Genomic DNA, 12,103 nt, shown 5'->3' on the forward strand with positions numbered 1-12,103 from the left:
GTTTTTATTTTCTTTTTAATATTTTTTAATGTTTATTTATTTTGGGGAGAGAGAGAGACAGAGTGCAAGTGGGGGAGGGGCAGAGAGAGAGAGGGAGACAGAATCTAAAGTAGGCTCCAGACTCTGAGCTGTCAGCACAGAGCTGGTCGAGGAGCTCAAACTCATGAACCGTGAGATCATGACTCCAGCCAAAGTCCCATGCTCAAGTCTTACACCCACCCAATTCAGCAATTCCTAGGAAATTTGGAACTTCTCCTACCCCACCGGTAGGTAAAATCTCAAGAGAATTTTGACAGGCTCTGTTTATGTCACATGCCTGCTCCCCAAGGTGGGTGGGGTGGGGTACTGTAACGAATAGCACCACGAGATCCACTGGGCTAGAGAGGGACTCTTTCACAAAAGAAGAAACTGCATTCAAAAATAGAAAGGAAGGGGCGCCTGGGTGGCGCAGTCGGTTAAGCGTCCGACTTCAGCCAGGTCACGATCTCGCGGTCCGTGAGTTCGAGCCCCGCGTCAGGCTCTGGGCTGATGGCTCGGAGCCTGGAGCCTGTTTCTGATTCTGTGTCTCCCTCTCTCTCTGCCCCTCCCCCGTTCATGCTCTGTCTCTCTCTGTCCCAAAAACAAATGTTGAAAAAAAAAATTAAAAAAAAAAAAAAAATAGAAAGGAATACTGGAGAATAAGAGCATACAGAAAACCAGTCATTTCTCATCCACACTGTGTGTGTGCATGTGTGTGTGTGTGTGGTGGTGGTGGTGGCGGCGGCAGGGGGGAGGGTGAAAGTGATGAAGAAGTTGAACTAGAGGCACCTTAAGAGAAGGTGGCCATTGGGAAGGTGGCTCCTGGCTTCCGGAGGGGAGGGAGGGCAGGGACAAGATCCCCATCTATGGGAAACAAAAGAAAGTAGTTTGGAGAATTCATTAGCAAACACCATCTGGATGTGATGAAAACTATTTTGGTATTTCCAGTGCTTTAGATCCTTGGCTTGGATTGTGGAGGAAGCAAAGGAAAAGGACATAAAATGCATCACAAGAGGCAGAGGGAAGGAATAGGAGATAAATTTACCCTGTCTTTTCCCTTTTCTGCAGCCTCCCTTCAAAGCCTAGTCTTTCTCAACTATGCATCTGCACCACTCTGGTACTCTCATGTGTCTCTTCCTTCACTGGTCTCCAGGAGAATGGCTTCCTAGTGATCTGAGAAGAAATGGAATCTGCTCTCTAGAGTAGAAGCGGCTACCAGTGAGCCAGTTTGCTGAAGCAAGTCATGGCTGCAACAATGAGTCCCCAGGCATACCCATCCCCAAGTGAGGACTCCACAGAGGAACAGAAGTCAGCCCTTCCCAGCAATGGCTCTGACTCTCAAACTTCCCGCCAACGCTTCAGGCACTAATGCTCCCAGGAGGTAGCTGGCCCCCATGAAGGATTTAGCAAGCTCTGGGAACTCTGCTGTCAGTGGCTGAGGCCTAAGACACACTCCAAAGAGCAAGTACTGGAGCTGCTGGTTTTGGAGCAGTTTCTCACCATCTTGCCACAGGAGATCCAGACCTGGGTGAGGGAGCAACATCCAGAAAATGGTGAGGAAGCTGTGGCTCTAGTTGAGGATGTACAGAGTGCGTCTGGGCAACAGGTGAGAACAGGCAACTCAGAACCTGGTGAGTTTAGTTACGAAGTGGGGTGAGGAGCACAGCAATCCCATTGCTGGAGACGTGTTGAGAAATGCACAGTAGCCCCCCGCCACCCACCGCAAACTCTTAGCTATCTTGGGTTGGTCCCATGTCCTTCGTCTATGGGGAGGATTTCTCATTTGCTGAAATAATGTACACACTGATACAGTCAGTGGATGTTTAGGGTCCCTAATACAAAAGTTAAAGCTCAGAACAGTTCTCCAAAAGGCCAGGGAAAGGACACTGTCCCTCACTCAGGGGATCAGGAAAATTAGAGTTGGTGAATTAACATCCAGTCTCTCTTGCTGAAAGGTTCCTTGAGTGCAGATGCTATGGTTATGCAGTAAACAAAGTTGTATCAGAGCTGCTGCCGCTGGGATTAAGGGGTCAGTGTGGGATAGTGATGAGTTTCACACAGTGTGTGCTTGTCCAGGTAGGACTAGGTGTGAGATCCGGTCAGTGTCACGATCTTGTACATTTCGGGAGAAGGGAGCCATGAATGGCACAGCACAACAGGAACGTGGCTTTGGTTGTGGGAGACTTGTGGGTAGAAGGCAACTGAGATCGCAACCAGAGGTCCAGGAGAGGGACAGACTGAAGGAGGCATGTGGGTCAGAGGAATGCCGTAGCCTGAGCACCTCTGTGCTCAACAGGAAGCAGCTGGCTGGGTGCGGAGACGGCATGGCTGGAACGGAAGATACCGGTGTCCCCGGTGAGGAGGCAGATGTGTCCTTGGGCTGTGGGAGGGGGACCGGCGAGGGGCGTAGCATTTCACAGGACTGAGGATTGAGTGGGTTGACATAATGTGCAGAGGGCAGAGAGCTTGGTGGAGACACATCAGGGACAAAGCTGAGGAAGTTCATGAAGGATCCATGGCGCCGGGACAGTAACACCTGGGATGGCGGAGAAGGGCCAGCAGTAGCACGTGTGTGGAGTCAGAGCTGGGACAGGTGAATGGCAGGAACCCCTACGGGTGAGAAGTCATCCTGCTCCAGTTCCTCTTGCCCTCTCCCTGTGGGGACAGTCTCTGTCTCTTGCGGCCCCTGGTGTTTCAGAGCCAAGCTCTTCACAGGAATGCGGACAGGACAGGAATGTGAGGGGTAACACAGCCATGTGAAGCCTGTCTGGGGCGCGAAGGGCACCGCGAGCAGAGGGGAGGGAGAGCGGAAGCTGATGGCACTTGCCAGGACGCAGAGGCCTCTCCGCGCCACGCTCCTCACTCACTCGACGGACAGGACACGTCATACACGGAGGACTTAACGAATGAAGGTGGCTCTGAGAGACACAAGTGGCTTTGAGGTGCCTGCCAGACGGCAGACACTGGGGATTGTGCGGTGAACGGGACAGGCGTGGTCCGTGGCTTGCTGCAGGCTACACTCCAGGAGGGACACAGACCACAAGCAAAGGAAGAAAGAGCCAGGAACGAGCCGGCTGATGTGATGGAGAATGACTGTGGGGCAGACGGAGAGTGGGCACCGCCTCTCCGGGCCGTGACAGAGGAGTGGCTGTGTCAGGAGCCTCGGGTGGCAGAGGGTGTGGCATGTTTGGCAGAGAAGGGAGGGTGGGAGAAAGGGGCTAGGCAAGAAGTGGGGGGACTCTGCAGAGTGTGGACAGAGCATGTGAGCACGTGCTTTCCAAGACCTACTGGATTCCGTGTAGGCAGAGAGTGGATGGAGGGCCTGGCAGCAGAGGAACGTGGCCCGAAGCAGGCTCATGGGTGCAGCCGGAAAGGGCTGGGGCGAGGGGACTTTGCCGCTGGCAGAAATGACTGGACTTGGTGCTCCGCTGGATGGGGGGTGGGGAGAGGGCAGGAGTGCTGAGGCCACAGCTTCCTACGCTGCAGGCTGACCTCACTTCACACAGGTGTGCACCACGGTTAGCACATCGGCCACGTCACCTCTGTGCTAGGCGCTTCCATTAACTCTGAATCGCTAGAGACCAGGGGATTGAGACCAACTTGTATTCTTTTTTTTTTTTTTCTTTTAATTACAGAGCCCTGAGAGTATTTTTCTTCTGCCTCCTTGGGTCTCACATTGTTTCCTAATGTCACTGTTTGGGCTTTTAAAGTCTCTTAGGCAGGAATTTGTAGTGAGGAGATGATGGGGTCTGTTCTCAGGTCCCAGATTCAGGGAAGGACTGGAAAGTGCTCAATGAGGAGACAGACCCTTGGGGACCAGCCAGAGAGTCACAGAGGTCCCACCTGAAACGGCGGGTTCATCCAGAGGGAAGCACTTTGATGGGGTCACGGAGCTCACAACAAAGATCAGGGAAACAGCCAGAAGGTAAGCAGAACTCTCTGCCCTCACCTGGGGCTGCGGAAGAACTCATTTTTTGGAATGAGCAGGTCTGAGCTGGAGTCTGCCCCAGTGTTCTAGATTAAATACCTTTGAAATGTACCCACAACACAAGATTTCAAATGTTAGCTGATGGTAATAGCACTTAGACAGGGGTGGAGATTTTTTATGTGTTGCCCTAATTCTCCCTTATTACAACTGATTCTGCTGCTTCTGAACCAGGAATATTAAAATCCGCACATGTGCCCTCACCTGCATAGCAGCTCTTTGTATATTTGAAAACAAAACCCCTTTTCTCATCCAGCTTAACTTCATCCAAAACACATTTCTCCTGATTATTTTTGCCTTTCTTCCAAAGCTCTATTTTGGTTTTTGCTTCTCTTAAACTTTTTAATCAAAAAACTGTTAAGGTGAAGTGAAATTCATGTAACAAAATTAGCCATGTTCAAGTGAACAATCCAGGTGTATTTAGCACACACATTCAATTATACAATCACCACGTCTATCCAGTTCCAAGCATTTTCACCCCCTACAAGGAAACCATCTACCCATTTGGGAATTACTCCTCTTTCTCCCTACAGATTTGCCTGTTCTGGAGATTTCATAGAAAGGGTATGACCTTCGGTGCCTGCCCCTCTCATCTAGCAGGTTTAAACCTGTATCACTAGTTCCATCCTTTTCGTGGCTAAATAATACTCCAGTGCATGGACAGACCAGGGCTCTGTCTTTCTGTATCTCTTGGAGTGAACCACTGTGGCTGCATACATTGAGACAGTCCATGGCCACTGCTGCCTCTTCTGCTTAATTGAAAGCTGCCATTGTAGGGTGCTCAGTAATTTGTAAAAGCCAGCTCTTTATTTAACCCACACCCTAGAAGAAAACATTACATCTTGACCCAGTTTCCACTGGCTACTTTCTGTTGAAACAGAAAATTGTCTAAGAGGAGTATTTGCTTTTGTGTTTTTTAAGCAAATGAAACACTCAGTATCTTTGTAAACTCTACCATTTAGCAATGATTTCTTTTTAATCCTTGGGAACATCACTGCTCTCTAGGATGTGGTTCCTGAGGCTGTGGGATCTGAGTGTGAAGAAGGTAAAAACTCACCCTGTGCCAGGTTCCACTCCCCCTGTTCACCCGTCTTCATGCTGTTCCTATCTCTAGTTCGGTGACTTCCTCAGGGTCACAAGCCTCTGCATCTCCTCTGAAGTTCTGTTCTTAAGTCAAAATAAACCATCTGTTTAATAGAATTCTTTTTTTCTTTAGCACTTATTTTTGATAGAGCATGAGCAGGAAAGGGGCAGAGAGAGGGAGGGAAACACAGAATACAAAGCAGGCTGCAGGCTCTGACCTGTCAGCACAGAGCCCAACATGGGGCTGGAACCCATGGACGGAGAGATAATGACTTAGGCCAAAGTCAGCCGCTTAACTGAGCCACCCAGGCGTCCCTGAAGTAGAATTCTTGAAGGTGGATTTCTGAGAAATATATTATGTTGGCCTGAAAAAAGTAAAAGGCTTCAATTGCCATGGTATTTTTAGGAGTTCTAGGGTCATCTCTTGATGGTGGGGCTCAGAGCTTCCCCCCTCCATTAAACTTTTTTTTTAATGTTTTTTATTTATTTTGAGAGAGAATCCCAAGCAGGCTCCACCTTTCAGTGCAGAGCCTGACATGGGGCTCAATTTCACACTGTGAGAGCATGACCTGAGCCAAAATCAAGAATCGTCCACTTAACCGACTTAGCCACCCAGGTGCCCCTAAACGTGTTTTGTTTTTTTTTTTGTTTTTTTTTTTTTTTGGCATAACATGCCCACAGCGCTTTAAAATTTATTTATTTTTATTTTTCAGACTGAGTGTGTGCCCAAGAGAGTGGGGGAGGGGCGGGGGGAATATCAAGCAGGCTCCAAGCTCAGCACAGAGCCTGACGTGGGGCTAGATCCCACAACCCTGGGATCATAACCTTAGATGAAATCAAGATTGGATGCTCAACCAACTGAGCAGCCCAGGCGCCCCCACAGCGCTTTAGAATGAAGAAAACCTTTTTGATAAAAGCTGTTAGGCCAAGAATCTGCTGAAAGGAGCTTCTCGACACACAGAGACCACTGGCAACGGCAGTGGCCCTCAAACTCCAGTGTGCTCGGACTCACCCGGGGGCCGTGTCCAGGCACAGTGATTGGGGGTGGGCCCCAGGAATAGGCATTTGTGACAGATTCCCAGTGCTGCTGCGGCTGACCCGGGAACCCCACTCAAGCCCCCGCTCTGGCTGCTCTGTGGCAGCTGCCCTCCAACTGAGGCTGTTTTCTTGCCAGCCTGGCTGACGGCACAGCCTCCCAGGAACCTTCCCTAGAAAAGGGGTCTTGGAGACAAGGAGACAGGCGCTGCGCATGGGACAGCTGGGGCCCAGGTGAGCTGTGCTTGACCCCCGTTGTCTCTTGAGGTTCCCATTTCGCTTACTCTTACCCCCACGCCCCTTCACATCGAGATGTCAGATCATGAGGTCCTTCCACTGGCCTTCCTTGCGTTGTTTTCTGTCCACCTGTCGTCTTCACAAAGCTCTTTCCTCACCCTGATGCTTCCCTCAGAGGCCTGACATCCCCTGCCTCGCTTTGTGAGGCCTGTGGCCATGTCTCTGCCCCGCACCAGGCTAGAGCGGTACTACTTAACGGTAGCAGCAGCCCCCGGTGTCGTTACAGGGAGCAGCCACGTGTGAGGACAGAGCTGCACTCCTCGGTCAGGAAGGACGGATACACCTCGGCCCGGCACAGAGTGCCCTCCGCAGGGACATTTCACAGAGGAATGACAAAAACGACTCTCTGGGTAAGGATGCCTGTTCCCTTAGGCCCAGAGTGGAGGTGTTCATTTGTGCAGAGAGAGAGAAACTGGGAGACCGAAGAAAGGAGACAGACAGAGGCAGGCCACTGGGTCGAGGCAAGAAGGAAATAAACAGGAAGAGCCTGAGAGCAGGTATGAGACACAGAGACCGGAAGAAAGGGAAGGACAGGCCAGAGGGCTAACGACAGGGTGGACAGCATGCGAGTGGGAACGAGGGCGGGCGGGACACGAGAGCAGTGGGGGTGGAAGTGGGAGGTAGAGCAAGGGGCTGGGGGAGTGAGAGACAGCAGGGGACAGCCAGCAGCGAGGAGGCACCGCCTGTGGGAGCAGCAGGCCGACCTGAGTGCACGTGTGCTCACACACACACCCAAGGGCTGTCCTGAGCGACTGAGGGGAAACTCAAGAGCACCCACGTCTGACCGCATGCTTCTGTGCCCAGGCCTTCAGGAGGCAGCCGGGCCCTTCGGAGAGTCTCAGGACCATCGGCTCAAATCGCCTCAAATCGTCTCTGCCCGCACCCCCCACGCCGGGCTCTGTGCCGACAGCTCAGGGCCTGGGGCCTGCTGTGGATTCTGTGTCTCCCTCTCTCTGCCCCTCCCCCCCGCTCACACTCAGTCCCTCTGTCTCTCAAAAATAAATACATTAAAAACAGTAAATCAGCTCTGCCCTTTCCGGGCTGCTCCTCAGAGCATCAGATTCAGGGAAGGGACAGATGCTCTGCAGCTGGCTCGGCCATGATGTCTCCTCCCTGCATGCTCCGGATCACGGAGAACACGCAGGGACCCTAGATACTCACCGCTGAGCAAGGAACAATTCTAAGAGTTCCACAAGTAACCGTGGCTTGGAAGCCCGTGAGACACCGCTGAAAGGGGGAGGATAAGGGCGGGGTGACGCCCAACAGCCAGAGGAAAGACAGGCACGGCCCGGGCTGCTGAGGAAACCAGGACGTTCCTGTACGTTCTCAATGAACCTGAATGTTATTGGAAACTCCACGCGCACCAGCCAAGCAGCCGGCTGTGTGGGGAAGTTGCCCAGCTGTTGTGTGAACGTGGTCCCCGCAGCCTCTGGATCAACATGGAAGGAAGTTCCAAAGCCTCGGGGCTGTGCAAGGCCGCAGCCCAGAACCTGTGCTTTTCAGGAGATGAAAGCTTTGCTGGCCTCACGTGGCTCCTGTGGTTCTCCCAGGAGTAGGGCACATAGGGTGGGTGAGGCTCAGGGACCAAGCCAAGACTCGTGAAGTACAAAGACAGTGGAGAATGCAGGCAGCTACACATCTGACCGCAAGCAGCCAGCCCAGGACACCCACAGCCTCTTCCAGAGCCCCTTGCTGAGGACCTGTCTGCACTACTCCCAGTACTGATCACCTGTAGGAGAGAAGTCCCCCACTCTGGGCCTTGTCTTCTGGCTATAAACTGAAGATGGTTCCTATTCCCTCCCAGGTGGGGGCAGTCGGAGTAAACACCTTATTGGCTAACCATTAATGCCATTCGTTGGACCGCGTGCAGATTACGCACAAGGAAAGGAGCACCTGAGCCTTTATGCTGATGGCTGGGTAACCCAGGGCATTTTCTTTGGAGTTTTGAACTTGGAAAGCCAAAGCCAGGTGTGTCTCTGTCACCGAGGTAGTGAATTTTCTGCCTAGCTGTTATCTGTGGACTTCGTCTATACAATGCTAAGACAGTAGGAGCCTGGGAATGAGTGCTGTATTCTCCATGAAAGGGGGCGATGTCCTAGCAGGTGTGGCTGGTGGAGGAGTCCAGAAGTTGGTCATAGTGGCTGGGAATGAGGTTCCATTGCAGCTGCAGGACAGTGGAGAAGAAGGGTGATCAAAGGTGTGGGGACGCAGTGGGTTAGACAGTGGCTTTGGGTTTCACTGAGAAGATGACATTTGAACAAAGATGTGAGGAGAAGCCACGAGCCATATGGGTGTTCTGGGGGAAGAGTGTAACCGAGGGAACAGGCCAGCACACAGGCCGAGGCTGCAGTGAGTCTGGGGAGGCGGCCATTGTGACCAGCACAGACCAAGGGAGGGTGAGCCTAATAAATGGTATCCGTCGCCAGATCACGTGGGGCAGTGCTACTGAAAATGACCTGAACTGAGAGCATTTACAGACCCGCCAAGCTCACATCGCTGCTGTGTCCAAGTGCCCTTCTGTATCATTAACAACAAACCACCTGGCTTTTCACAGATAATTGACAAGCTCTAATGTAGGAGCTGGGACCCTACGTAAGCACTTGATGTTTTCTCAGTGAAACGGGGTGGCCTTGCAGGGCTCTAAGCACACAGGGAGTCATTTTTAAATGGGTCATGTTGACTCTTTCCATTTTTTTGGCTCAAGGCAGAGTAGTAGGGGTGAAGAGAAGGGCGTGCCCCTCAGAGCACCAGACCAGAGGTTAGAGCGCACTTGCTGGGGCAGCTTGAGACACACACAGGAGCTGTCACCGAACCAGCCCGTGGGCACGACAGTGAGCAGCATGTGCTGGGAGCTCCCGAGGAACCAGCGGCCTCACGCCCTTCTCAGCCTGCTTCTTCCCACCTTGGGATGGGACGTGCTGTGGTTTAGTTCCTCGCACCTACAGGGATGACAGGAGATCCTCGAGACAGGGATGGGCCAGTCAGGGCTACTCAACATCAGAGGCAGAAGTCAACAGAAGTGGTCTACAAGCGGCCACGTCCTCTCGCGAGCCACAAGCCCTCACAGATTCTCCCAACCACGGAGACAGGCATTACACTTACAGTGACATCACTCAAGAGAAATGAGTGGCATTCAGGATAAAGAACAAGAGTGCAGCTTTGGTAAATACTCCACAACCCCTTCTCCATTAGAGAGGATGCCCTTTCCAGTATGCTGAACGTGTCTGTTTTAGGAAAGACACCCACAGTGAGGTGGTTTCCCAGGGATGACAGCAGACAGTGGTGGCAGAGCTGGACAAACCAGCGTGGAACTTGTGGGGAAGTTACCCTTGCCCTGTGGGGTCCAGGCCTCCATGATCTCATCGTGTGTCCCTTGTCCCCTGGCAGCAGGTGTGTGCTGGGGTGGAGAGACAGAGACTCCCCTGGCCATTCTCTGTAAAACTCAACTTCATGAGAAATTCCAGACTCATCAGAACAGCCAGACCCACAGGGCAGTGGCAAAAGAACTCTGGGAACAGGGCTTTCTGTGGACCCCAGAACAGTGTCGCACCAAGTTCAACTGCCTATAGTTGAGATACCATAAAGTGAGGGGAGACTGTTGCTGAGCCATATGTCCTTGATGAGGAAATGGATACCCTGTCAAGCTCCTGGGCCTCTGCACCCACGGTGGCAAGCAGTGCTATTCTTGGCTAAGAGCGAAGGGTTACGGAGTTTGTGGGGATAAGTCAGCAGAACGGGGAGCCCAGAGGTCAGAGAAGGGGCTATGTGGATGGTGCAGCCAGACATGAAAAGGACTTCTGGAATCCTGGCCAGGGAGGTAGGAGACGTGACCTGCCAGTTCTGTTCCCACACAGTGCTGGTAGGAGTCTTGGCTCTGACGCACAAAGGACACAGGACCACCCAGAAGGCCTTAGCCTACCATTCAAGTGGGAGTTGCCCCTGCTACTGGTGTGATTACTGCCTTGATGGATGACCTTCCACGGGCCAGGGAGTCTGGCTCTCAGCAGTGAGGCTGTTTCCTCTGCCCTTCAGGGCCCAAGTCCGTATCTGCCAGCCTCTTTCACAGAGCGCGTGTCATTTTTCCTGTACAGCTCCTTGCGTTGGCTTCCTCAGGTCAGGCCTCCAGCCCAGACTTTCCTCTTCCCTCCTCCTCTAGTATGATCCTCCTTTGCTGACAAAGTGTCTGCTGGTCAGGTGCTCGCAACACACTTTCTTCTCATTTGGGCCAAACTTGGGAAGGCCTTTGGTTAGGCTGTCAAAAATTGAGATCAAACCTGCAGACAAGACTGGCAGGTGACACAGAGCTGGCCTCCCTGCCTCAGTTTTGTCACTGTGTCCAAACATCCAAAAAGGGACAGAACAAGAGAAAAGTAGGTGGAATTTAGGGGTATTTATTTACCTGTGAACCCAGGGTTCGGAGCTTGAAAATATTACAACTTGAAAATGAAATTAGACTATTAATTAGTAGAAGACTGAATCCTATGACGCATTCCATTTAGGTATTTTTCTTGATGGTGCTTTAGTTGTAACTTTCCTCATTCCTGCCTGTCATTTTCCAGAGTCCAGCATGTTTCTGTTCTCTCAGGTCTTGAGATCACGAATGGAACTAAAAACGAGAATCGAAAATGGGAAGATCCAGAGGAGGCAGAAGTGAAGAAGGCCCTTTGGAGAAAGTCTAGTGGCCTTTTTTGCCACCCTGAGACCAAGAGAGACAGGAAGAGTGAGCCTATGCCGAAAGAGCCACATAGACGTTCTCCGGATGAGCGTGAGGGGACGGCCCTGTCCCAGGACAGGGGGGTCAGCAGACACTCTGTGCTGGAGAGAAGGCCCGAGCAAATCTGAGCAGAGAAACCTGCTCTCAGGGATCTCTCTGTCGCCACCAGCCAGGCCCTGAACTGGAAAAAGCTTCTAAGTGTCAGGAATGTGGGAAAAGCTTTAGCCGAGGTCCTTACCTTGTTCGGCATTGGAGAATCCACACCAGAGAAAAGCCTGACAAGTGCGGCGAATGCGGGAAAGGCTTCAGCGAGCGCTTCGACCTCACTGCCCACCCAAGGACACACACGGGGGAGAGACCCTACCGCTGTGGGCAGTGTGGGAAAAGCTTCAACCAAAGGTCTGGCCTCAGTGTCCACCGGAGGACCCACACCGGGGAGAAGCCTTACCGGTGCACCGTCTGTGGGAAGAGCTTCAACAACAGCTCCCAGCTCAGTGCTCACCGGCGAGCCCACGCAGGGCGGAGCCCCCACCTGTGTGCGCAACGTGGGAGAAGCTTCGGCAGCAGCTCCCACTCCAGTGGCCACCAGAAAACGCACACCGGGGAGAAGCCTCACAACTGCTCTGTGTGAGAGAAGTTTCGCTAAGCTCCATGCCCCCATCTGCCATCAGGGGGCACACGAGGATGACACCTCACATCGCCAGGAAGGGACACACGGTACAGGGCTGGAGAGCCAACAGGCCAATTCCGTACATTGACGGGTCTCCTGGAGGTTCTGTCTGCTCACGGAGGCTTCTGCTAGCCAGTCCCAGGCTCCCAGGCGCAGCAGGAGACTCACAAGTGGACCTCGAGAACCTCGGACAGGAGTAGCAATCGGCGTGAGAACGCCGAGCTTGCCTTCCCGGTCTGCCTGTGACCCACAGCCCCGTGTCACCGTGGACTTCCATCTGCTCTCAAGAAAGGGGGCTGTG

The 12,103-nt window shown here is 52.6% G+C and overlaps 1 protein-coding gene across 1 annotated transcript; it reads left to right on the forward strand.

The window, feature by feature from the left end:
* Positions 1-659: 659 nt before the first annotated feature.
* Positions 660-11,890, forward strand: ZSCAN32 (zinc finger and SCAN domain containing 32). Its single transcript, XM_045460729.1, is given in 9 exon segments — positions 660-1,624; positions 3,778-3,943; positions 6,261-6,355; positions 6,645-6,768; positions 9,806-10,007; positions 10,009-10,277; positions 11,004-11,210; positions 11,213-11,756; positions 11,758-11,890. Coding segments are annotated over 9 exon segments (2,103 nt in total). The 5' UTR covers positions 660-1,261.
* The last annotated feature ends 213 nt before the right edge of the window (positions 11,891-12,103 follow it).

Source organism: Leopardus geoffroyi, chromosome E3, assembly GCF_018350155.1.
Source record: "Leopardus geoffroyi isolate Oge1 chromosome E3, O.geoffroyi_Oge1_pat1.0, whole genome shotgun sequence".
NCBI lineage: Eukaryota > Metazoa > Chordata > Mammalia > Carnivora > Felidae > Leopardus > Leopardus geoffroyi.